Source organism: Mesocricetus auratus, unplaced genomic scaffold, assembly GCF_017639785.1.
Source record: "Mesocricetus auratus isolate SY011 unplaced genomic scaffold, BCM_Maur_2.0 Super-Scaffold_100011, whole genome shotgun sequence".
NCBI classification, from domain to species: domain Eukaryota; kingdom Metazoa; phylum Chordata; class Mammalia; order Rodentia; family Cricetidae; genus Mesocricetus; species Mesocricetus auratus.
Window position 1 is genome coordinate 33,284,170 of NW_024429195.1, and position 26,502 is coordinate 33,310,671.

General features: G+C 38.0%; 1 protein-coding gene and 1 non-coding gene across 3 annotated transcripts; one reads left to right on the forward strand and one right to left on the reverse strand.

The window, feature by feature from the left end:
* The first annotated feature begins 230 nt into the window (after positions 1-230).
* Positions 231-26,439, forward strand: Sec62 (SEC62 homolog, preprotein translocation factor). Of its 2 annotated transcripts, none has more exons than XM_040754565.1 (8): positions 231-388; positions 5,374-5,482; positions 6,560-6,665; positions 16,643-16,847; positions 17,216-17,308; positions 19,094-19,154; positions 21,012-21,131; positions 24,886-26,439. In XM_040754565.1, the coding sequence occupies exons 1-8, from the start codon at positions 353-355 to the stop codon at positions 25,350-25,352; spliced, it is 1,197 nt and encodes a 398-aa protein (XP_040610499.1). In that variant the 5' UTR covers positions 231-352; the 3' UTR covers positions 25,353-26,439. The 2 variants fall into 2 exon arrangements, with proteins under 2 accessions (XP_040610499.1, XP_040610500.1); XM_040754566.1 differs by lacking the exon at positions 231-388 and adding an exon at positions 1,083-1,120.
* Positions 12,831-12,937, reverse strand: LOC121143423. The gene has a single exon (XR_005880612.1). It is a non-coding gene; the product is annotated as a U6 spliceosomal RNA (small nuclear RNA).
* Positions 26,440-26,502: the final 63 nt, after the last annotated feature.

The following is a 26,502-nucleotide window of genomic DNA, read 5'->3' on the forward strand; positions in this document are numbered from 1 at the left end:
GGTGACTCTGAGGGGCGGGGCCGGGCATCTGCATTTAGAAGCCATCCAGGTGACTCGGACTTCCCAGTCCGGTGAGAGCCGAAGCCTCCTCCCCGCCCCTGCAGCCCCGACTGTCTCGGCGGCGGCGGCCTCCATCCAGGCGCCGGGCTCCACCGCCCGCCGCCACGCGAGCACGCACGGCCCGGCCGCCTCGGGGCCTCCCCTAGCCCGGGAGCGCGGCGGAGGGTTACATAACGGGCTGCGGGCCGCCGCGCTCTCGCGAGACTTACTCCGCCGCCACCGCCTCCTCCTTCTCCACCTCCTCGCCCCCCTCCTCGCTCCACGTCAGAAGGAACCGGGCGGAGCGGTCAACATGGCGGAACGCAGGCGACACAAGAAGCGGATCCAGGTAGCTCGGCGGGGCCGTGGGGCCGGGGGCTTGGGCTCGCCGGGAGGCGGAGGGAGCGGGGAGGACGTGCGGGCCGGGCGGGCGACGGCAGGGTGTCCCCTCCAGGGTCGCGGCGCCGCGGCGGGCCTGAGGCGGGGCGGTGCTGGCGGCCGCTCGGCCGCGGGGTCTGCGGAGCGGCGGGGGGAAAGAAGGAAGGTGGTGGAGGAGGAGGCGCGGCTCTCGGAGGGCTCCCGCGGCGGCGGCGGGCCCCGGCCTACGGACGCGGGGCTCCGGGGCCTCCCGTCCGTTCCCCGTCCTTCCTGGCGCTCCCGAAATTCAGGCCGCGGGAACTGGGGTAGGAGGAGGCGGAGGGCGGACCCGAGGCACCGCAGCCGGGCTTTGTGCTCGGGGCCGGCGGCCGGCTGCCCCCCGGCCGGCCTGCGGGCCCTCCCAGATGGTCCGCGGCGTCTGCCCTGCTTCCCCCTCTCTCCACGGTTGTTTAACCGAACGGTCTGCTCGGCGCTGGCCGGCTTTCTTCCAGGCGACGCGATGTAAACAAACCCTGCCCCGTCGGTGCTGCAGTGAGCCGGTGGCACCCAGAGCCTTTGGCGTGCCGGCCTGTCAGCCTCACGCCACACATACCATCCCTCCCTCCTCCGTACGAGCGTATGTCACCTGTGCACGTCTTCCCCGCAGGTCTCTCCCAGTTGTCCGCTCTTTGTTTAATGTCATCGGGTGTGAAACAGCGATGATGTGAGTGAGTCGCGCCTCAGGAGCTCACCCAGAAACCCAGAGGCGCGATAAGTGGTGGCATGTACTAAATTGTTAATATTTATCTCCTTATAAAGTTTTATTGACTCGTTGGCCTGCGGGTCCTTTGAGCTATGTAAGTTAAAGTTGAAAACTTTTTAAGAATACTGTGGGAACGATACCGGTGTTCAGTAAGTTTGGAATTTGGCAGGCCTTGGCAAAATTAATTTTGAACCGAGTGCAGAGGGATATTCCAAGTTGACATAGGTCTTTACACCAAAGTGCCCACACAATAGAAGTGTCTCATTATGCTATTCCTAGGCTTTTGACGTTTAGTAATATGGTTTAGCATTGTTACTTTATGATAATTTGTATTGAATGTCAAATTTGCACCACCTGTACTTATTATGTTTACCCCGGCAGTACAAATTTGTACTTTTTGCTCTTTAATACACATTATTTTACAGTCTTATCTGTTCTTCAGTATTGTCATAAAGGTGATAATAACTTTTGAAATAGCTGCTCATATGTCCGTTGTGAACCCAGGTTGAACAGAGAAGTGGGTGAAGAAGCTTTATGGCACTCTGAGGTAGTGGCCACAAGCTGCACTTAGTCATCTTGTACCGTTTGTTCTCCAGCTCCTCCAGTTAGCAAGGACTGTGAAGTTTTGTTTTCACCACAACTTCTGAATTTGTAAGGAGGATTGTTTATCTTACAGAAAACTCTTTTTAGGGTTGTAGAGTTGGCATGACATTAAAAGTTCTTGAAAATGCTTAGCACATAACCTCTTTCTTGCCCTCCTTCACCAGAATAAAGAAATTAGGTTTTTGTTAAGCACTCCTTAATAAGCTTAAAAATAATTAACAGCCACCTATTCAGTAAATTAACCGTTAGGCTGAAAGTTCTATGAAGTATGGCTATTTGCTTTCTGTTCATTTGAGACTCTAATTATTAAAAGTCAGCTTGGTATTATGAAATTAAACTTTTTTCACATCCTCTAACTTAATTTCTATATGACAGTATAGGATGTTTGTGGAAGATACTACATTACTACCCGTATACAGCCCAGCACATATTTTTTGATTGTGTGTACATGTGTGACTACGTGTGGTTATGTGCGCATGGGGTCCAGGTGTGCTGCCAGTGGAGGCCAGAAGGAGGTGTCAGCTCCCATGGAGCTAGAGTTACAGGCTTCCTGACAGTGTGTGCTGGCACCCAAACCTAGGTCTTCTGGAAGAGCAGCCTGTGCTTAACCACTGGAACATTTCTTCAACCTCCTCCAACTGTCCTGGGAGGGAATTCCTCACTTTTATTCCTGTCAAGAACCAAAAGCTCTAATACTGGCATCACTTGTGATAAAACAATCAAATGTAATAACAAAGTCCAGAGTTTCTTACCGAAAAAAAATCTGATCAAGGACTCTAAAGCAAAGCATGTATGTATTAATAGTTAAGCTTCCTGTTGTTACTTGATATTTTTGTTCAGAAATGAATTTTAAGTAGATTCTATTGACAATGGCTTTTTTGGGGAGGGATGTTTGATAAAAACCACTTAAGTTAAGAGTTATGTTTCATTTTGTTTTTATAGCCAGTTCGTTTGCTTTTTCCAGGACAAAATAATTTTAAAATCTGTTACCCTAACAGAGTTGGAAGCAAGGGGACTGTTATCACATTTCTTTCTTGAACTCAGATCAGTTCACTGAAACTTGGAAGTGAGCTTGTATGTTAACTGACATTGTGTTGAAAATTTTTAATAACTAACTAGAGTGATGTCAATCCAAACTAATAAAATACTTAAAAACAAAAAAATCTTGTTTAAGAAAAATAATTATGGTACACAGAGAAATGCTGTCTCAAAAACCAGAAAAAAAAGAAAAGCAATTACGTATTTTTAGGAAATACAGTGACTTTATAGATTAACAAGGCACTAGAAGCATTGATTTGCAATTCTGGTATCGTGAAGCTTAAAAATTGAAGAATCTGATAGAATCTATCTGGAAGCCTCTGTCCTAAGTGCAGCCTTGAGAGGGGAGATGGCTCAGGGGCAGAGGCAATTGCCTGATGACTCGAATTTGATCCCACAAGGTGGCAAGAGAAAACTGTCCTGACTTCTACATGCACACACTTACACAGGAAAAAAATGTTCAGTCCGTACACGGTCGGCTTGAAGCTTACTGATCTCACCCTCATTTTTACTGACAAACTGATGTCCAGTGAGGTTATGTGACTTTTAACTAGGATTGCCTTTTAAGTCAATAAAACTAGATTTAGACTAGTCATCTAATTTTCAGTGGATTCTTCTTTCCACTTGACTAAAAAAATAAGTTTGAAATACTTTAACTCCAAATCATTTTGCACATATATATTTAATTTTGTGTATGCCTGTGTATCTTTGTGGAGATATGTGCACCTTGGTGCATCTGAGGACAGAAAAAGAGTATCAGATCTTCTGGAACTGGAGTTACAGGCAGTGATGGGTGCAATATAGGTGCTGGGAAGAATACTAGTGTGTGTTCTTAACCACTGAGCTATCTCTCTAGCTCCCCAAATTCTGAATATTAAATTTTGTGACAAAGATAGTGTGACTTATTCCTGCTCAGAGAATCATCGCGTATAGTATTCTGCTTATATATAGAAATGGGTTCAGTTTTTAAAATTTTCAGATGACTTCTGTATCTTAGGACTTGTATAACCTCCATAAGTTATTTTGGTTGTGCCCATCTGTCTCCCTGGCAGTAAAATCACGACATATCATGGGTTTATATACCTCATTTCATGAAAGAGAAGAAAAATGTTGGGGACTCTTCAGCCAGACTTTGAGTTTGACTTCTCAGGACCTCTGAGGGAAAGAGAAAGAACCTAGAAACCTCAGTCTGAAAATTCATCTTCTCCCCACCCCAAACATACTGGACTTAATAGAGAATTTTGCAGTACATAACAAACCTGTTGCCACAGGAAATATTATAGAAGCAAGTTGGAGAAGGAACTGCTGTTGTTAGCTGTATGACTTTAAGCAAATAGTTTATTCAAGATCCCCTCTAGTTTTCAAAACATCTTCTATTAACCTGTTGGCATTTTCATAAACATACCTATGTTCAAATTCACAATTGACAAACTAAGACTTTTTCTTTTATTCACCCCGCAATTAACTGACGTAAGTTTATTTCTTTTCAGCTGCAAATTATTTGAAATTCTGTAAGAGTAAAGCCGATGACTTACTCTGGATCTTTTTCCCCCAAAAGGCTACAAATGACAATTTCTATTTAATTGTAGTATCTGGGTATTGATATATTCTAAAATATATTAAATAAAATCTTTTGTGAATATTCTACCCATCTTCTGTTTAAGTAATTTTGGGTTGTGATTAACAGCAACCAGTAAATTGGTATCTGGATAGAAAGAAAAGGCAATCTAGCCTAAACTCCTAAACTTGTTCGTTCTTTGCCTCCTCATTCAAAGACAACTGTGAGAGTTAATGGGGCTAAAAATTCTTTTCATTTATTTGAGAGTTTTGCTGTTTTTGTATGTTTTATAAGCATTTATTAATACTCTCAAAAGGCTTTTACTTAGTAACAGACTAGCACAAGTTACCAGTTAAGTGGATAAACTTTTAAGTTGACACCAGATGCATTGAATGTGGAAAATCATTTAGTAAATGTTGCTATTATAAAATAGAATTGGTTGAACTTTTTATTGCCAGAAATAATTATAGTTGGTGGTAACTGAGTTTGTCTTAGAAAATTTGGGGAAAGATACAGGAAAGCATACAACAATTTTTCCAAAACTGCTCTTGGTTACTGTGCTGCGGTTAATAGAGATAGTCCTTTGGAATTTCCCTTTTTGCCACAGTTGAACCGGGGAGAGAAAGTCCCAGACAGCATGTGTCCCAGTCCTCAGCACCTCAGTTCTTCTGGTCACTACCTTGAGGCAGCTACCTTAGGTTAACTGGCGAATTTTTACAAAAAAAAAAACAAGCCATACAAAACTGAAGGAAAACTATACAAAAGAGTTAATACTCTGAAAAAACCAGTTGTTGAGCTATAGTTGAGGCCAACAGCCTTTGGCCCTGTTTGTATATAGAAGACATTATTAAGAGTATCCATTTTTTTCTTTTGTATCTTATCAAATCTGCCCCCAAGGAATGTCTGAAAGCGAGCTTTCTATAGCACTTGAAAAGGATTTACAGAACAGATGTGAAATTAGAGCTTGAATTTCTTACATACATAAGCACACGAAATTAATATTCCTGTGTTGCAGGAAGTTGGTGAACCATCAAAAGAAGAGAAGGCTGTAGCCAAGTATCTTCGATTCAACTGTCCAACAAAGTCCACCAATATGATGGGCCATCGGGTCGATTATTTTATTGGTAGGATTACCTCTCTAAAGTCTTACTACTGTGTAAATCCTATGAAGTTACCGAAAGTAGGATATGTAGAAGTTATGAAAGAGCTTCCATGTATGATTGTTAAAGCTGGGTGATGGGCATATGGCAGTTGACTATCCTGGTCTTGCCTCCATGATTAAAAAGTTAAAAGATAAAGTGCTTTGTAATTGGTTTTGTTGGAAATCTTAAAAATAAGATGTATTTTCAGTGTTTGTTATGAAATACTACCTTTTGTTCAGATAGTGTGGTTACATGGAACTAACTAGGTACATTGTTCACTTATTATCCATTCAACCTCATGATAAGCTGATATCATCTATAATATAATATAGCCCAATAGCTTATAAATGGTGGTTGATGGCGAGTGGTGGTGGCTCATGCCTTTGCCTTTAATCCCAGCACTCGGGAGGCAGAGGCAGGCGGATCTCTGAGTTAGAGACCAGCCTGGTCTGAAAGAGCTAGTTCCAGGACAGCCTCCAAAGCTCAGAGAAACCCTGTGCTGGAAAAAAAAAAAAAAAAGATAGAGAGATAGATAGATGGTATTTTCCTGTCTCATCAATTTAAGTTGAATTTCTTTACACAGAAGAAATGCCTTCTTTTTGTTATTAATGATTTTGATTAGAAAAATAGGCATGCTAATCTCTAAATCTAATGTATTTATTTGCTAGTCACAGTAGTAGATTGTTCAGAGTGATTCTTTCCTTGGTGAGTTACCATAACTTGAGAATTTTCATTACCATTGAGGGAAAAAGGAAGTATTTGGGGTTATTTTTTATTGTGATTAATGGTTACATACAAATACTTTTAAGAGGATATTTTGTAACTGACATTTCCCCATTAATTTATCTTGCTTTGAGTAATGTTATTTATTTGCCAGCATTGCTGTGAAGGTGGGTATCAATATATTTCATGGGTTGCCCTTAAAGAGCACTAGTGGTAATCATTAGACTTAACATTCTATTTTGTTTTATTTTCTGATGTCAATGTTGACATTTATAACATGATTTCTTTAGACATATTTATGTATACTGAATTTTAAAAAATAAATTTCTTCTGTAGCTTCAAAAGCAGTGGATTGCCTCTTGGATTCAAAGTGGGCAAAGGCCAAGAAAGGAGAGGAAGCCTTGTTTACAAACAGGGAGTCTGTGGTTGACTACTGCAACAGGTAATGTTTCTTGGTGAAGGATGACAGTCAGTAGTGTCTACTGTTTGCGTAGAGCTGGAGCCTTTTAACTCTTTTTGTTACTAACCGCAGTGAGCTTTATATGTAACCTGGATTTCATCAGTGGAAATATATTTGTTCTTAGGCTTACTATGTTTTTGATAGTGTGTAATTTGTAGTTCTGCTTTTTTAACCTTTGTGTATTTGCCAGGGCTACTAAATGAAAGAAGAAAAATTTAAATGTGTCTACATTGAACAAGTTTCATGTAGAAAGGGGTCAGAGAGATTTTTTTTTCCAGGGGTGACTATTAACTCTGTTATCCTTAATTTTTAGTGGCTTTGTCCTGGACTAAGCCAAACTTATTTGCTGTTTTCAGTGATTGCTAATACAATATTCCTCTTAAAATCAGAACAGCTGCACTGTCCCTTCTTGAAGATTTAAGGTAAAGTATGTACACCTTGGTAACATACATGTTTTTCATTTAGTTTTCTTTTGTAAAGAAACTTTTGGTAAAGAATTTATACTTTAAAAAAAAAACAAACCAAATTACCTCCCTCATTCTGTTTAATACTTAAGAAGCATACTTAATAATCTGTATTAGCTAAATTTTGCTTTATGGTACCAAAGTTTAACATCTGAGTATTTGAGATTTTAGATTATATTTTTGCTTGAGAGGTGCATATAGCATTTAATAATGGCTGTGCTTAATAGCACTTTAAGAGTCTACCATCTACCAGGTGTAGTGGCACTTACTTATAATCTCCCACTGGAGAGTTGGAGGAAGGAAGATCAAGAATTCAAGGTTATTCTTGCCTACAGAGTGAATTGGAGGCCAACCTGGACTGCTTGAGATTCTGTCTAGGAAGGAAGGGAGGAAGGAAAAAGGACATTATTCATCAGAGAACCCTCTTTAAAAACTGTTAAAGTTTTGATTTGCATTTCCCTGATGGCTGAGGATGTTGAACAGTTTGTTAAATGTCTTTCAGCCATTTGAATTTCTGTTAAGAATTTCCTGTTTAGATCTTTACCCCATTTTTAAATTGGATTATTTGGTATTTTGGTGTCCAGTTTTTTGAGTTCTTTCTATATTTGGAGATCAGCCCTCTGTCAGATGTGGGGTTGGTGAAGATGTTCTACATGTCGACCTCCAGTTATGCTAGCACTATTTGATGAAGATGCTTTATTTTTTCTATTGTATAATTTTAGCTTCTTTGTCAAAAATCAGGTGTTCATAGGTGTGTGGGTTAATATCAGGGTCTTCAGTTTGACCCCATTGGTCCTCCTGTCTGTTTTTATGCCAGTACCAAACTGTTTTTCAGGACTATACCTCTATAATAGAGCTTAAAATCAGGGATGCTGATGCCTCCGGAAGTTACTTTATTATACAGAATTGTTTGGCTATCCTGTTTTTTTTTTTCCCCATGTGAAGTTGTGTATTCTTTCGAGATCTGTGAAGAATTATGTTGGGATTTTGATGGGGCTTGTGTTGAATCTGTAGATTGCTTTTGGTAAGATTGTTATTTTTACTATGTTAATCCTATCTATCCAAGAGCATGGGAGATTTTTCCATTTTCTGATATCCTCTTCCTCTTCAGTTTCGTTCTTCGAAGACTTAAAGTTCTTCTCATACAGGTTTGTGGCTATTGTGAAAGGTGATGTTTCTCTGATTTCTTTCTCCGCTCATTTATCATCTGTATATAGGAGGGCTATTGATTTTTTTGGGTTAATCTTGTATCTGAAGGTGTTTACTAGTTGTAGGGGTTCCTGTGTAGTGTTTTTGGGGTCACTTATGTATACTATCATATCATCTGCAAATAGGAAGAGTTTTCTTCTTCCTTTCCAGTTTATATCCTCTTAATCTCCTTTTGTTGTCTTATGGCTCTAGCTAAAACTACGGGTACTATATTGAATAGATATGGAGAAAGGGAAAGCCATGTCTTATTCCTGATTTTAGTGGAATTGCTTTGAGTTTCTCTCCATCTTAACCTGTCAGAATGGCTAAGATCAAAAACACTGATAACAACTTATGCTGAAGAGGTTGTAGAGTAAGGGAAATACTCCTCCACTGCTGGTAAGAATGCAAACTTGTACAGCCATTTTGGAAATCAGTATAGTGGTTTCTCAGAAAATTGGGAATCAATCTACCTCTAGACCCAGCAATTCCACTTTTAGACATATACTGAAAGGATGCATGCTCATTCCACAAGGACATTTGCTCAACTCTGTTTATAGCAATATTATTCATAATAGCCAGAACCTGGAAACAATCTAGATGCCCCTCAACTGAAGAATGGATAAAGAAAATGTGGTACATTGACACAATGGCGTAATACTCAGTGGTAAAAAACAATGACATCTTGAAATTTGCAGGCAAATGGATGAAACTAGAAAAAAATCATCCTGAGTGAGGTAACCTAGACCAAGAGAGACAAAAATGGTATGTACTAACTAATAAGTGGATATTAGGCATAAAGCAAAGGATAACCAAACTAATAGTTCACAACCCCAGAGAAATTAGATAACAAGGAGCATCCTAAGAGAGACATACATGGATCCTCCTAGGAAGGGGAAGTAGACAAGCTCTCCTGAGTAAATTGGTAGTGTGAGAGGGTGGAAAGGGAGTGGGGAGGAGAACATGAGGGAACAGGATGGGATTATCAAGAAGCCTGGCACTAGGGAATTACCTGGAATACACAAGATGAGCCCAGATAAAACTAAGCAATAGTGGAGAAGGGTGCCTAAACTGGCCTTCCCTTGTAATCAGATCGAGGATTACCACAATTGCCAAACCTTCATCCAGTAACTGATGGGAGCAGATGCAGAGTTCCACGGCTAAGCACTGGGCAGAGCATCTAGAGTCCAGTTGAAGAGAGGGAGGAGAGATAACATGAGCAAAGAGGTCAAGACCATGATGGGGAAACCCACAGAAACAGCTGACCCAAGATAGTGGGAGATCACTAACTCCGGACTGACAAGGGGGGAACCTGTATAAGACCCAACTAAGCCTCCTGATTACAGGAGCTAATGAAGACATGTGGCCTCAGAGTTCAGGACAATTGTGGTACAAGGGACTACTCAGTGGCACACCCTTGACCTGTTTCTTCATCTTGCAGACAACAGAAGTACAGGGGTTCACTAAAGTTACCTTGGGCCAAGAAGATAAGAGACTTCTTTTGATGCTCAGCGCAAAAGGGCATCATAGCCAGGACTATGGCCATAGGTTTTCCTTCTCCAGAGTGGAAGTGAGCCTGAAACCTCCTCTGAGCACATATTAGCATCAAGACTTACAGGATTGAGTTCTCTAACATACTGGGACACAACCACACAAAAAGACAGGAAAGCAGAAAAGTGACTGTGCAGAAAAAGGGGGTTAGTTGCAGGAATGGGAGGGGAATAAGAGTGGATAATGGGGGTAAATTTGGTCAAAATGCATTATGTACATGAAAATGTCACAGTGAAAAACAATATATGTTAATAAATACAAAATAAATTAAAGTTAGTAATTATCAAATATTTCTTTGCTATTAAATTTTTACTACTGCCTAATAAGTAAATATTATTTAGAGGCCTAATTTATGATGGAGCTACTGGGGCTCCTAACTGCCTGGTTTCCCAAGATTACACTGGAAGTGACATAGGATTTGAGTTTCAGGATGTTCAGAGCGGACAGTGTTTCCACTGTTCTATCCCAGCAGTGGCTATCAAATATTTCTTAAAGTTCTTAGTTGCCAAATGGCCAGAGATGAATAATAAGCATTTCAGAAACAAGTTTTATTTTGGGATTAGTGCTGAAGTAACAATGATACAGTTTATATTTACTATCTTGTATAGTAATTTGTCTGATGAGAATTTCAAAATATAAGCTTCCCTCTCTGCTTTCAAGGAGTGTATGTGCGCACGCTTTCATGAGTGAGTGTGTGTGTGTGTGTGTGTGTGTGTGTGTGTGTGCGTGCATGCTATATATAAAAAGTTAAGAGATACTGCAGCTGCAGGAACTGGGACAAAGCAAAGCTAAAAGCCTGCCCAAGGTCATAACAGCAGAATAGGCTGAAGTGCTGAATGGAGCAGTCAAATCCCCTGCTCTCCATCCTTGACCATGTCTCCTCCAATAAGTTAATGGTGCATTTATTGGAGTAGAAGTTAGTCTGTGTCACCTGCCAGTGTTCCTGCTAAGGATAATAAATCTGTGAGCCTAAATCTCTCAGGAGAGCAGCCAGTTTTAGTTCACTCATTGTGGTGTTTTAGGAACTTTAATACCTTGTTATATGAAGTTTTAAAAGATACTGAGGCTGAAGAAATGGCTTAGGGGTTAAGAGCCCTTGCTGCTCTTGCAAAGGGAACCCAGTTTCCCAGCACCCACATGGCAGATCATAGCCCTCCGTTACATAAATTCCAGAGGATCTCTTCTGATGTATGAGGACACCCAAGTGCACACATACAGTGTACTTACATAGTGTAAGACACTCAACATACACATAAAAAATATGTATCCTTAAAAAAAAGAGACCTGAAACTTGAAGAATGTCCTAGAGACAAACTCACTTTGAACTGTAAGTTTTTCCTCCTCATGTCTGGTTGTTTGTGTTCATTCTGCCGTAAAATAAAGGACTGACCTAAGTTGGTATCCGCCACCTCTGATAAACCATAAAGTCGTCACCATGATAGTTCTCATGGGTTCCTGCTCAATGACCACAGTAAGACTTGTCCAATTTCATTTCTAAAGCAACTAAGTGGAGTCTGAGGGGAAATGGCAGAGTGAAAAATGGTATGCTAGTATTTTAGGAATATTGTGTTTTTTTAACATTTAATTATTTTTATTTTACATGTATGAGTGTTTGGCTGCATGTTTGTGTACTGTATGTACCTGGTATCTGTGGAGGCTAGAAATGAATGTCGACTTCCCCTGGAACTCTAGTTACAGGTGGTTGTGAGCTGCCACAGGGGTGCCAGGAACCAAACCCTCGTCCTCTAGCAAGTACTTCTACTTGCCAAGTTATCTCTCCAGTCCCTATGGTGTGTGGTCTATGCTTTGTACATAAACCCTTTAACCTAATTTCAGTGAGGTGTTGTGTCACCAACCCACAATCTAGTATCTAAATGTTCTCTTTACTCTTGTTGGTTTGCCACATCCCTTCTCTAACCTGATCTTTCTGAGGTGCTAACTCACCACTTTCCCTGCATGATTCTCTTTCCCTCAGGTCCCTAGCCCACATTAACCTTAGTATCTGTGGTTCTCTGGTCTCAAACTCACAGAGATCTCCCAAGTGCTGGGGTTAAAAGTATGCAGCCCCAACCTCGAGTGATTTTACTGTTTCTTCGTGGTTGAGTAATAGTCCATTGTGTAAATGTACCACATTGTCCTTTATCCATTCATTTGTTACTGAACATCTAGGTTGTTTATAATTTCTGGCTGTAGAGCAGCAATAGACATGACTGAGCAAGTGTCTCTGTAGTAACATAAACATTTAGGGTTATGTCCAAGAGTGTTATGGCAAGATCTTGAGGTAGATAGAGTTCCATCTTCCCAATGAGCTGCCACACTGATTTATTTCAACAAGTGGCTGTGCAAGTTTGCACTCCCACCAGCAATGGAGGTGTGTTCCCCTTGCTCCACATCCTTGCCAGCATGAGCTATCACTTGTGTTATTGATCTTTTCCATTATATTCGGTGTAAGATGAAGTCTCAAAGTAGTTTTGATTTGCGTTTTCCTAATAACTAAGAGTGTTGAACTTTTCTTTTAAGTGCTTCTCAGCCATTTGGGTTTCTTGTTTTGAGAATTCTATTTAGATCTATACCCTATTTTTTAATTAGGTTGTTTCTTGATATTTGGTTTTTTGAGTTCTGTATATATTTTGAATATTAGCCCTCTATCGGATGTATAGTTGATACAAATCTTTTCCCATTATGGAGGCTGCTCCTTTATCCAAATGACATTGTTCTATGCTGTGCACAAGCTTCTCAGTTTCTTGAGGTCCCATTTATTGACAGTTGTTCTTAGTACCAGTGCTATGTCCTGTTCAGAAAGTCTTCTGTGCCAGCAAGTTCAAGGCTCTTCCCACTGTGTCTTCTATCTGATTCAGTGTATGTGGCCTTAGGTTGAGATCTTTGATCCATTTGGAGTTGAGATTTATGCAGGTGGTGGTAGTATGGGTCTGTTTGGGATTTTTTTTTTTAAGAATGCTTCACAAATTTGCGAGTAATCTTTGCCCAGGGACCATGCTAATCTTCTTTGTATCATTCCAGTTTTAGTAAATGTGCTGCCAAAGCGAGCACTGTTTAGAATTCTTATACATGAAACCATCCAGTTTGACCAGAACAATTTGTTGAAGATGCTTACATTTTCCCATTGTGTATTTCTGGCTTCTTTATCAAAAATCAAGTATCCATAGGTGTGTGGATTTTTCTGGGTCTTCAGTTTGAGTCCATTGATTGACATGTCTGTTTTTGTGCCTATACTATGCTGTTTTCATTACTATAGTTTTATAGTGCAGTTTGACGTCAGGGATGGCGATACCTCCAGTAATTTTTTTTTCTTGTTTTTTTTTCTTCAGGATTGTTTTAACTATCCTGGGTTTTTTGTGTTTCCAATGAAACTTAAAATTTTTCTCTCAAGATCTCTTTCAAGAATTGTGTTGGAGTTTTGATGGGGTGGCAATTGAATTTTAAGATTACTTTTGGTAGGATGGCCAATTTTACTACATTAATCTACTGATCCATGAGCATGGGCGATCTTCCTATCTTCTTCAGTGTCTTAAAGTTTTTATCATACAAGTCTTTCATTTGCTTGGTTAGAGTTACCCCAAGATAGTTTATATTATTTGTGGCTGTTGTAAAAGGTGTTGTTCCCCAACTTCTTTGTTGGTCCATTTGTCATTTGTATATAAGAGGGCTACTGATTTTTCTGAGTTAATTTTGTATCTAGCTACTTTGCTGAAAATGTTTATCAGCTGTAAGAGTTCCCATGATGGAATTTTTAGGGTCACTTACTTTTACTGTCATATCAACTGCTAATAAGGGTCCTTTGATTTTTTTTTTCTCTTCCTGTTTGTATCTCCTTGATCTCCTTCAGTTGTCTTATTGCTCTGGCCAAAACTTCAAGTACTATATTGAGTGAATATGGAGAGAGTGCACAGCTTTGTCTTGTCCTGATTTTAGTGGAATTACTCTCAGTTTCTCTCTATTTAAACTGATGTTAGCTGAGGGCTTGTTGTGAAGTGCCTTTATTATGCTGTGGTTACATGCTTGGCTTTGCTGGGTGTGAGCAGCCATACCTGCAGCAGAAGCAGCCATCCTGTAAGTTGCAAGGTCTATGATTGAGGAAATAGTTTTTTCCTTAAATGATTGAGAACATTTTTTTCCATGGGGTAAATTTAAGAAAACTGATGATAAAAACTAATGATGTAGAGAAAATTCTAAATTACTGTAATATTACTTTATAGTTAATCACATTACTATTTTGGGAAGAAGTTTTTATATGTGGGCATCTATAATATAAACTAATAAAATTTGGTGTTTTCCCATTAAAATTATGTATTTCTGATTCAAAATTAGAATATATTTAATAATTTTTCAAGACATTCTGAAGTTAAAGAACATTCCTCTTCACATTTAAGTAACTCACTAGCCTATTATTGAATTCCCCTTTGTACTTATAAGTAGTCATCATTAAAGTTTCATTTCAAATTTTTATTTATGCATTACCAAGCAGATATAATTAGCATGTATGGAGAGGGCAGATGGAGCAGTTGTACAGTTATATACTAAATATCTGCTTCTGAACAAGAATAGGCCAAATGAGGAAATCTTACATCACTATGGAGGATGCCCATGAGCTGGAATTAATTGGGCAGCACATGGAAACTCGGTCAAGCAAGAAACAATGTAGATGCCCCAGAAGTCACATTGTGATGACCAAAACAAGCATCTGGACAGAGAGGGGAAATATACTAAGCAAAGGATATCAAGCATGCTGGATTATACACCAAGGAGGCATAAGTAGCAGGGTGAATAGTCACCGTTAGGTACAGGGGTTAGTGATATAGCTTCTAGATTGTGCTGTGGCATTTGCGTAATGTATTACCAAGGCAAGCATGAAGAATAGTATCAGGAACTCTGAAACTAGCACATGAGATTTAAATAGATGGCTTATAACTAGCAGTGCGAAGAACCAAATAGTTTCTTAGATAGGATTATAATGGTAGAAAAAAACCTAAATAACAATGGGATTGACTTACTATGGAATCAACTAAGCTCCTGAACTCATTAGCTAGTGAATGAGATCGGTTTTTTAGTGGTTTAAGTCTAGAGAAGGAGCAAACATCCAGTAAATAATGCAGTAAGGAGTAGATAAGTGCTGTTGACAAGATAGCAGGAAGTGAAGGGTGATGAGGTGGTCTTATGTATTTTAAGCAAGTTAGGTTGTAATTCAGAGAAAACTTGAAAAAAGTAAGAGTGAAACAAAAATTCATGCCTTTTTTTTTTTTTTTTTTTTTTTGGTTTTTACGAGACAGGGTTTTTCTGTATTGTTTCAGAGGCTATCGGTCCAGCCTGGCCTCTGCCTCCCGAGTGCTGGGATTAAAGGCGTGTGCCACCACCGCCCGGCTAAAAATTCATGCCTTTTTGGAGGAAGACTATTCCACATGATGGGAACAGCCTTTGAAACTACCTAGGAATACAGTGTTTTGCCTCAAATACTGCACAATGTTTACATTGTTCTTATGTGGACTGAAGTTTCTGTGCTGCCCAGTCCCACTGCCATTCAGTCCCAGATAAATACACAGAGGCTTAAATTAGTTTAAACTGTTTGGCTGATAGCTCAGGCTTCTTTATTGGCTAGCTCTCTCTTAATTATTGACCCTTTTCTATTTATGTATCTTCATGTGGTCTTGGCTTATTGGAGAATGCCCAGGCATCCTACCTTCCTGGTAGCTACATGGCATCTCACTCTCTGCATCTCTCTCCCCATAATTCTAGTCTGGTAGCACTGCCTATACCTCCTGCCTGGCTACACCTTGTCTTTCCATTGGCTGAAACAGCTTTATTCATCATCCAGTAAGAGAAACATGTATTCACAGCATACAGAAGGACATCCCCATCATCCTTGTGAGAATCCTTGTCAAAGTGTAGAAAGGTCTTAGTATATGTAACTAATCATCACTTACTTGAAGATACTTTATCACAGTGGTTGACTGAATAATGAAGTACATGTTGAGAAATAACCCTCCATAAAATAGCTGAAAAGACACACATTGTTCTCTGTTGACTTTTTTCTGAGACATGGTTTCTCTGTGTAGCTTTGTAGACCAGACTGGTCTCAAACTCAGAGATCCACCTGCCTCTGCCTTCTGAGTGCTGGGATTAAAGGCGTGAACTACCCAGCCCTTTTTTTTTAAATAATTTATTTAACTTTTTATTTTATATGCATTGGTGTGAAGGCATCAGATCCCCTGGAATTGGAGTTACAAACAGTTGTAAGCTGCCATGTGCTTGCTGGGAATTGAATCCTGAGCCTCTGGAAGAACAGCCAGTGTTCTCAACTGCTGAGCTATCTCTCTAGCCCCAGACATTTCTTAAATAAACTATTTTCCTTGGTATTATTTTTACTGTTGCAATAGAGACATAACATTAAGTGAGAATTAGTCTTAATTACTGACAGTGTATCTAGAGACTGTCATAAGTCTCAAAGCAGTAATGTCCTTTATGTTAGTTCAAGTGATAGTTTGACAGCTTTTCATAGTCTGATTGGCTATTGGGCTTTTTTCCTTTGTAAAATTCCTTATACTTCTTTGTGCTTATTATAATTCACTGTATTTTTCCATAGGCTTACTGATTGTAATTTCTTTTATGAGTTGCAAGTTCATGTCTTCCCTGCTTACTTTATTTGGGTCTTGATATTTTTGCTTTTTTTTTTTTTTAACAAAGTTTGGATCTTTGTAATTGATGGGAATTGTAATACTAGAACTGTCACTTTCCCTCAAGGCTTTTAAAGAAACAGTTTTTTCATCGGGCTCTAAAAGTAATGAAAATGAAGTATGATAAAGACATAAAAAAGGAAAAAGATAAAGGAAAATCTGAAAGTGGGAAAGAAGAAGATAAAAAGAGCAAGAAAGAAAATACAAAAGAAGAAAAGACAAAAAAGGAAAAAGAGAAAAAAAAAGATGGTGAAAAGGAGGAGTCCAAAAAGGTAAGCTTCCCTGGAGTTAAATTAAAACTTTAAAAATCACTGTGGGGCTGGGGAGATGGCACCAGGATCAGTTTCCCCACATGGAGGCCATAACCTCTGTTGACTCGTGTTCCAGGGTATCTTCTGACCACCTTAAAAGCTCTGCATGCACGTGGTCCAGGCACAAATGCAGGAAAACATGCACACACGTAAATGAAAAAGTAAAAATCATTTATAAAGCTTTATATCCACATGAGGTAACTCAGAACTATTTGTAAACACTGATCTTAAGGGTTTTTATTAGTGTTGAAAATAGGACTTTTCACTTCATAAATGTCATAGCTTTTGCCATCTGAAGCGTTTTGTTCTATTCACCTGTCTATTCATAGGAGGAAACACCAGGAACTCCAAAAAAGAAGGAAACTAAGAAAAAATTCAAACTTGAACCACATGATGATCAAGTTTTTCTGGATGGAAATGAGGTAAGATGAGAATATTGGAGTATGATAGAACTCCAGTTTTTCATAGAACAAATCTTAAAAATCTATTTGATGTCATTGCTATGAAAAGAAATAATTTAGAAAAATCTAGTAATACATTTAAGTACATGAAAATAACTAATCTAGTTTTATAAGAAGTTAGAATCAGAGTTGACTGGGTGAATGATATGAAACCTGAAATTACAACAGCATAATCAAAATACATGCTTATTCCTTTCTCATGAATGTATTGTAGGGGTGAGCAGCACAGGCAGGAAATGCTCCATGGCAGTCCAAGCTCTTTTTTCCTGTGTTAGAATCTTCTTGCCAAGGTGCCTCATGGTCCACGATGACTGTTAACCTTAAAACTACATCCACAGAGAAAAAGGAACGAGAGGCACATGCCTTCCTTTTTAGCAAACCATCTTATGAACACACTTGGATTCACTGGCTACCTGAAGTGAAGTCTTGAAAGTGCACTTTTTATATTGAAGGTTTAATTTGCCCAGTTAAAATGCAGAATGATTCATGGGGATCACCTACTGATCTCTGGCTCTTCAACAGTGTCTCATCAGACACAGCTATTGAGAGACCTGAAATTCTCAACATTGCTAATGCTTTGTTGAAGGAGATAGTTCCATATACCTTTTGTAATGAGGTTTGTGTGGTGATGGCCTTGCATGAAAACTGTTATGGTAGTCACTTAACTACTATAGAAATAGTAACTGTGTCCTAGCTGGTGACCTATTGTGAATTTCAAGACATGTTCTTTGTTGATACACTTAATCCATTTACCAAATATGTAAAAAGCAGTGGCTCCTAGGGCCCTCTGTTTGAAATTCTGCAATGAGAAGAGCTCATATATCTTGAGTTAAGTATTGAGCATATCAGTATGTGCTAAATACTTCACAGGTGCTGGAAATAGTACAGTAAAATACAATAAAATTGTCTGCAAGGAAGTTTTCCTAGTCCAGTAAATCCATAGACACTTAAACATCTTTCAGTGTTACATATTGTAGTAAGCATTACGGGTGTGAGAATACCAGTTAGGTATGCTTGATTTTAATTAGGAAGTATAAGTAGAGTCTGGACACTGGACGCCTGATTTAAGCCTTCAGAACTGACTGGCAGATTGCCCATAGTATCTTAGGGAGGGGGCAGGCTGAACAAAAGCTTCATGCTTGTCATCTTGAAAAGGTTGGGTTGTGTACATACACTCATACAGTCTCTCTCTCTCTCTCTCTCTCTCTCTCTCTCTCTCTCTCTCTCTCTCTCTCTCTCTCTCTCTCTCTCTCTCTCTCTCTCTCTCTCTCTCTCTCTCTCTCATCTCTCTCTCTCTCTCACTCAAGAACACCCTGTCTCCAGACTTTTAAAATTGGAAAATGTCTCCTTTTAAAAATATAAAGTTTTAGGGTTTTATTTAGTGGTGATTAGCAAAACTAATGTGTGTGAATCTAATTCCCAGGGAAAATGTAAACAGTAAAATAAAAATTGAATTGGAATGCCAAATGTTAGAAATACAAATTAGTCAAAAAAAGAAAACAAGGAAGGTCTTGTTCAAAGTAGTACTAGGACATGGACAGATACTGAATTACAGACATTTACAGAATCTGGGAGCTACAACTAAGTCTTGGTAATCCAGTATAACTCTGATCTGAAAAGAAAAGGTTGTTAGTGTGTTAGAAGTTAGGGCTGCCTTTGAGAAACCAACCACAGTTATGGAAGTAGACTTTACTTACGAATGTGACCATAGACCTTTTAAGCACTGAGGTTTCTTGATTCTTCTAGGTTTATGTGTGGATCTATGACCCAGTTCACATTAAAACATTTGTCATGGGATTAATTCTTGGTAAGTAGGAGGATATAATTAGCTTTTCAGTATAATCTAAAAGTTTAGAGTAAAAAATGTAGCACCCCAAAGAAACTAAATTAAGAACTGTTCAAGAGGGAACTGTTCAAGAGGATACTTTACATACATAAAGTTAGAATATAAGTAATAAACTGAAATTATTTGTAACAGCTAAAACAAAGATTCTTAAGAGATTAACATGGTAGAACAACCTGGTTTTAAAAAAAAAGATAAATGTAGCTCACAGAGGAAGAATCACACTGACCAGTCATTGTGAATACAGAGTGAAGTAACAAAGATGAAAGTTATAAAAGATAACAGTGAAAGTCCTGGGAGAGGGGTGATACACACTCCACCAATTGATAATATATTTTTACCTTTACAGAGGCAATTTGGCAATACCTTTCAAATTGTAGATGTAAATATATTGACCCTGTAAGTCTTGCAAGAATTTATCCTATATTTACCCATTTTGTGCACACAGTTGAACACAGTATATGCACTTACTTGTTTACTATTTTAACCCACATGCTTCAGATTACATTTAAAGAAAATAGTCTAGTAAATATTGTTAATTTTAAATACCTGTATCTTTTGACCTGCCAATTGCATTGAAAAGAATTCATTGTTTTGCTTTTTTCAATGTTATTGGGTTTTGTTGTTGCAGTGCCCAAGGTCTTACACATGCTAGGCAAGCACTTCACCACTGAGCTGTACTCCAGCCTAGAACTGATTCTATTATATAACTCCAGTCATGCAATATACATGTGCGAGTATATTTGCAGGAGTATTGTCTCTTACTGTGTGAAACGGAAAGTAATTCAAGTTCCTCAGTAGAGGAGTGAAATAATGGAAATGTAATAGAATTTCATGAAGCTTTTAAAGAATAAAGAGAGAAAACCGCCAGAGTGAAAATTACATAAGTTCATTCATTTAGAAAAGGCTATTTGTAACTAATTTTTATTGTACTTAAGCAGTCTCTGGGAATAGAATAAGCTTAGTAGTGTTTACCGCTGAATAATGGGACAAAGGCTGAATAATTTCATCTTCACTATAGCCTTTAACTTATTTTTATATTGATCTATATGGATTTCATGGATATTTTAAAGTTTGGGGGCAAGTTGGGTGGGAAAGAATAATTTAACAAATAGCAAAACTAGATAGTAGTTAACAGTTCCCATCCCTCCCCCAGGCTCTACTATAATTGAAAACATAAATAGCTTGTATATAGTTTCCTAACCCCTCTGCCCAGTTTTTAAGAGTCTGTGAATCTGATTCCACTGGGGAGGGGTGGGAAGTGTTCAGAATTTTGAGAGTGGGGTATTGTTTTGTTGATTTTGTTGTTGTTGTTTTGATTTGGTTTGGTTTGGTTTTGGTTTTTCAAAACAAGGTTTCTCTGTGTAGCCCTAGCTGTCCTGGAACTCACTTTGTAGACCAGGCTGGCTTCAAACTCCGCCATTGCCTCCTGAGTGCTAGGATTAAAGGTGTGCATCACCACGGTCCAGCTGGGTTTTTTTGTTTGTCTGTTTTTATTTTTTAAGCTTCCTTACTCCTAATATTTTTAATAGCTTCAGAATAACAATAGTTGGCAATTTAAGGAATAGTTTTAATTTATAAACAGTAATTTTCTAACTTATATAGTCTGAACTTTTAAAACATACTAACCTAGTTTAAGAACAATGTAAAGTGAGATTGCTGATACTTCATCATTTTTATGCAAATAGTACTTTTTTGCTTCAGGTATTTATCAGTTTCCCCTTAAGAATATGTTCACTGTTAATTATAAACAAGCCATTAAAATATTTGTTCTGAAAGTTTTAACTTTTTTGTGTGTAACTTTGTCATTTCTTATTCCAGTTATTGCAGTAATAGCAGCCACCCTCTTCCCTCTCTGGCCAGCCGAAATGAGAGTAGGTGTTTATTACCTCAGTGTGGGCGCAGGCTGTTTTGTAGCCAGCATTCTTCTCCTTGCTATTGGTAAGTGTCTAATAATAGTGATCTTGGTATAAGGTAGGTGTTGAGCACTTAGGCTTTAACCCTGAGCTCCAGTGATGCTGAATAGCAAGATTAACACAGATATATCAAGAAGTGTGTCACCTTCCTTTCAAGGCCAAATCACAGAACCCAGACCTGACTACCTTGACTCTAATCTGGGATTTGCAGTATCTTTTCAAAATTTAATCTTTTGTTAGTATTGCATTTGATTAATGAACATAATTTTGTACAGAATAGGTACAATTTAATTATATGCATATATATTTATATGTGTACGTGAATTGAGTAATGATTAAATCAAGTTAAAATACCCATTGCCTTGTTTAACTATCACTTTTTATGGTGAGACATTTGAAATTTACTCTTCTTAGTTTAAATATATATTACTATATTTTAATCTGCATGTAGTTATGTTTTAAAATTAGCTATAATGAAGATTTATTTTTGCAGTGGTGAATCATTAGATATTTGCGGTAAGGTAAATGTAACTTGTATTAAATATTTAAGTTTAAGTCATGTATCCAGTTAAGTGGTTCTAAATAATTTGTTTGCCACTTTAGGGGCAATTAGAACTTTGCACTTGAGTATCAAAATTAATTCTAGATGGATTAAGAAATTAAGTGACTAAAAACCAAATAGGAAAAGGAAGTGGATGTTTTTTTAACATTCAGAATTATTGAACTCTTTTATGCCTTTAATTTTTAAAGACAGGATCTCACTATATAGCCCTGGCTGGCCTAAACTCACTCTGTAGACCAGGCTGGCCTCAAACTTACAGAGATCCACCTGCCTCTGCCTTTCCAAGTGCTAGAATTAAAAGCACATGCCACCACTCCCAATCAAGAGTAGTATTGCTTCATAGAAAAATAAATCTATTGTGAAATGACACAACTTGGCCAACATTAACTAAACTAGATTCTTATTCTCTAATTTAATTTTTATTTCTGTAAAGCATCATTGCTATAGCCCTAGACGGTTTCTCTAATCATACCTTCCCTGATCACCAGGGCATCCTGAATTGGTGCCACCACTCACATGAACCCAGGAACTTGTCTGCTTCTTTCCAGTCTACCATGGTGGTAGACCCCGCCCCCCATTTCATCCTTGAGCCCTTTTCCACCTAACTTTCATTTTTTTCCTTCCTCTAGCTTAGTTACCTTGAGAAAAATCCCTTGCTGCTTCTGCAGACAGCACAGCACAATTGTAGGCCAAGAAATAATACCTAATCCTATTAAACAGATAACTAGTGTCAGTGTGATGCCTATACCAAGGAGAAAAGCCATAGACTTTGAACTCACATTTAGATACAGTAAGACTGATGTCACCTGATTGTCAAACCAGTGAAATTTACAGAAGTTCCTTGAAGTTTTTCAGCAGAGGGTTTAATTCTACTGAACAAAATTACTCTAGTTGCTATATTTAACTCATAGTCACTATAATTTATTTTAGATTGTTTTGACCTTTAAAATGGTGTTTCTTGAATTTTGAAAATATTTTTCCAGGTTCCTATGTATATAAACATGTAGTATGATCAAGTATGATCAGATAGCCTTGCAGTTAAAGTGAGAAGCAAACCCAACATGTAATTACAAATATATATTTGAAAACAAGGTCTCGTGTCTTAAGACCAAGCTAGCATCAAGATTGCTGTGTAGCAGAGAATGACCTTGAATTTATGAACCCCTGTTTCTGTGTCCCAAGTGCTGGCATTAGGCGTGCCTCTCCATGCCTGGTTTTATGTGGTGCTGAAAATTAAACCTAGGGCCGCTTTCTGCTTACTAGGCAAGCATTCCACCACCTGAGCCTACCCACCCTCCGAATTTTTGTTTGAAATAGTTTTGATCTATGGCCCACTTACAAATCCTGTGGTCTAGAATTGTTCAAAATTTGGTATTTTTTAATATTCATGGTTAATATCACCACTTAAAATGAAACTGGCATTTTTCTGAAATGTGGAGCTTTTACTACAAGAATGGTAGGGTAGAACATGTAGTTTTTCTGTGGCTCATTCTTTTATCTACTGGCATAATAAAACTGGAATGTAAAAATTCTGCTGTGCTCAGTTTACATGTTATAAAAAGTTCAATGTTACTTACAACCAAAATATTTCACATATCTTACAACTTTGTAAGTAAACTAATAAATACATCATAATTTGTATTTGAACGAAAAAATATATTGCCTCTTTAAAAGTGACTCGTTATCTCTTATCAGTGGAATTTACTTGCAATTACAGTTTAAATACACTTACCTTATTTCTGTCATAAAACTGATCTGCAGTATTATTTGATATATTTTTATTCTCATGAAAATAAAAATACTACTTTATAAGAAAGATTATTTATAAGTACTGCTTTATAAATTATGGCATATATAAAAGTCATTGTCCTTTAATTTATCCAAAGCACAATAATGAAAAAAGCATGGACCAGCTATTTTGTAAGCTTTCTTTAAAATAAAAAATATGTGATTAAAAAGAAAAAAAGGGTGAAACAAAGCTGGTAAGCTACCCTAGAACATTTGTATAATCATTGAGACCTTTAAAAAAAGAAAAAAAAAAAGCCAGAGACACACCTTTAATACCCACACTCAAAGTAGAAGCAGGCAGATCCCTGAGTTCAAGGCCAACTTAGTCTACAGAGCAAGTTCCAAGACAGCCAGGGCCATACAGGAAACCCTGTCTTGGGGGAAAAAGAAAAAGACAAGGGAAAAAATCACTAATCTATACATACTTGTTAAAAAATAGAAAACTGTTTGAAATACTGAGGTTTCTGATAATATACTAAGTCATCTCAGTCAAGCATGATTACAAAACCCTATGATCCCAGCTACTTGGAAGGCTGAGGTAGGAAGACAGGGATGTCAAGGCCAGCTTGGATTAGGTAGCAAGTCACAGGTTCTGGACAGTGTAGCCTGTCTCAGAATTGGGTTGAGGATACAGTTTTACGATGCCTAGCTGACAGGCTGCCCAGATTCAAGCCCAAGTACCGACCAGCCTTACTGTTTTAGCATTATGTTGTTTTCTGGGGTTTCTTTGGTTATTTCTCCAAATACACCATTACTATACCTAGCTTTTATTTTAGGTACATAAGATTTTTCTTAATATTGGGGCAGTTGGCACTTAAATAAGCATAATTTACCTAATTAAAAAAACAAGAATTTGACAGTATGAATTTTCTAATGCCTTAATTCTTCTTCAAGGCTAAGCTATCTCTAAATGAGTTGGCACATGCTTTAACTCCACAACAAATGTAGGGACCCACTCAATTGTTTAAATTTATTTTAAAATCAGAAATAATAATATATATTTCTGTGTATACACTAGTTCAGTATATTTGCTTTATAACATACTATATGTTGAATGTAGTTTTAGTATTACTTAGACTACATTACATTTTCGTATTTCACCAGTTGGTTTCTTAATATCATTCATAATTCTTACATTTTTCTTCTCTCATGAAAGCATCAACTTCCAACTGACTATTATGTTTACTGAAGTACAATGTCACAAAATACATAAATCCTAAGTATATGTCTATGAAACAACACCCAGATTTGAAAAAATAGATACTCTGCTATTATAATATTGATATCTGCTAAGCTAATCTGATTTTAAATATTCATCTTTATGGTACATAAATGTGTACATGAAGCTATTGTTTCGGCTTCTTACCCAGAAATTTTCCCTGTGGTTGATTGAGTGCTTATTTATTCAGGAGGCACTTTTCTCCCACAGCTCGCTGTATTCTGTTCCTCATCATCTGGCTGATAACTGGAGGAAGGCACCACTTCTGGTTCTTGCCAAACCTGACTGCTGATGTGGGCTTCATCGACTCCTTCAGGCCTCTGTACACACATGAATACAAAGGACCAAAAGCAGACTTGAAGAAAGACGAGAGATCTGAAACCAAAAAGCAACACAAGTCTGACAGCGAGGAAAAATCAGACAGTGAGAAAAAGGAAGATGAAGAAGGGAAAGTAGCAGCAGGAAATCATGGAACAGAGGGCTCAGGAGGAGAGCGGCACTCAGACACAGACAGTGACAGGAGGGAAGATGACCGGTCCCAGCACAGTAGTGGAAATGGGAATGATTTTGAAATGATCACAAAAGAGGAACTGGAACAGCAGACAGATGGAGATTGTGATGAGGAAGATGATGACAAAGATGGAGAAATGCCTAAATCTGCACATGAAAAATCATAATCTGACTAATTTGGGGACTGAATAAGTGCAGCAGGTTGGGTTTTCTATGTTGGGTGATCATCATAATGTACACGTGGCATTTGTAGCATTCTTTAAATCCATTTTCTGAAATGTATTTGACATTCAGTTACAGTCAGCCTTTTGTTTTGTAGAACATTGGTACTATTGGCACAGTCTAAAGCCATTAAGAACTTTATCCATCTGATAATTTTACAGTAAGTAGGCCTCATTTTTGATAGTCATCAAAGAAATACTGTCCACAGTGACAATTTAGATTAAGGGCATTTTTGATAGTTGTTGGCTTTTTACTGTTAGACTAATGGAAATCACTAAAGAAACTGCAGCATTTCAAATTATGCATAAGTATATAGCCATTTTGCAGTTTCTTTATGATGAAATGCTTAAACTCATTGTTCTTGGTAGACATGCTTTTGTTTTTCTTGATAAAATTATACCAGAAAATTCCTTTTTAAGATTTTGAGTTAGCAGGGATCAAGAGCATTTTGTGGAAACAAACCAACTAGTAATAGTACAGCAACACTTTTAATTTAGCTACAAATTCTCCTTTTGCAACTAGGAAATCCAAACTGAATTGTACATTCAATCCAGAGAAAGGTGGTCATCTCTAGCAGAAAGTGAAGAGCACTGATTGTGAGGGCTCTTCCTTCATCCCCATCTCCTTGTCATAACATAAAATGTATTCTGTACATAATTTACAAATAAAACATTTTATTTTAATTGTTACTTATTATTTAGACATTTCTCAACACTTAAATGTGTAAAACAAAGCCATGTAAGGGTGTGTTTTAGAGTTTTCAGTGCCCGCAGAGCATTTGATCTTCCTACAGCAGCTTGAGTCGTGTGCCAACATTCCATGCATCTTAATGAGTGAGATTCACCCTTATTTTAAGTAAGACAGACATGAAGTAGCTGTTTGTACGCCTTAATGTTCGTTTTGATTTATTTTAAATCTTTACATTTGAAAATGGGGACTATGTTATCAGACCAGAAGGCACTGCTGTCAAACAAAATTTGCTGTTCTAAAAAAACAATTAAAAATAAAGGCTATAAAAGAAAACACAGAAAACTATTGGACTCTAATTGCTTCAAACTAGTTTTGCCATTTTGTATTTTTACACACTTTAGTTAC

What these genes read in the sequence shown, in the direction of transcription:
- Sec62 (XM_040754565.1), top strand. Translation starts at nt 353, where the DNA reads ATGGCGGAACGCAGGCGACACAAGAAGCGGATCCAG. An exon ending in TCGGGTCGATTATTTTATTG is followed by an intron (nt 5,483 to 6,559) that starts GTAGGATTACCT and finishes TTTCTTCTGTAG; the next exon opens with CTTCAAAAGCAGTGGATTGC. An exon ending in GTGGTTGACTACTGCAACAG is followed by an intron (nt 6,666 to 16,642) that starts GTAATGTTTCTT and finishes CTTTCCCTCAAG; the next exon opens with GCTTTTAAAGAAACAGTTTT.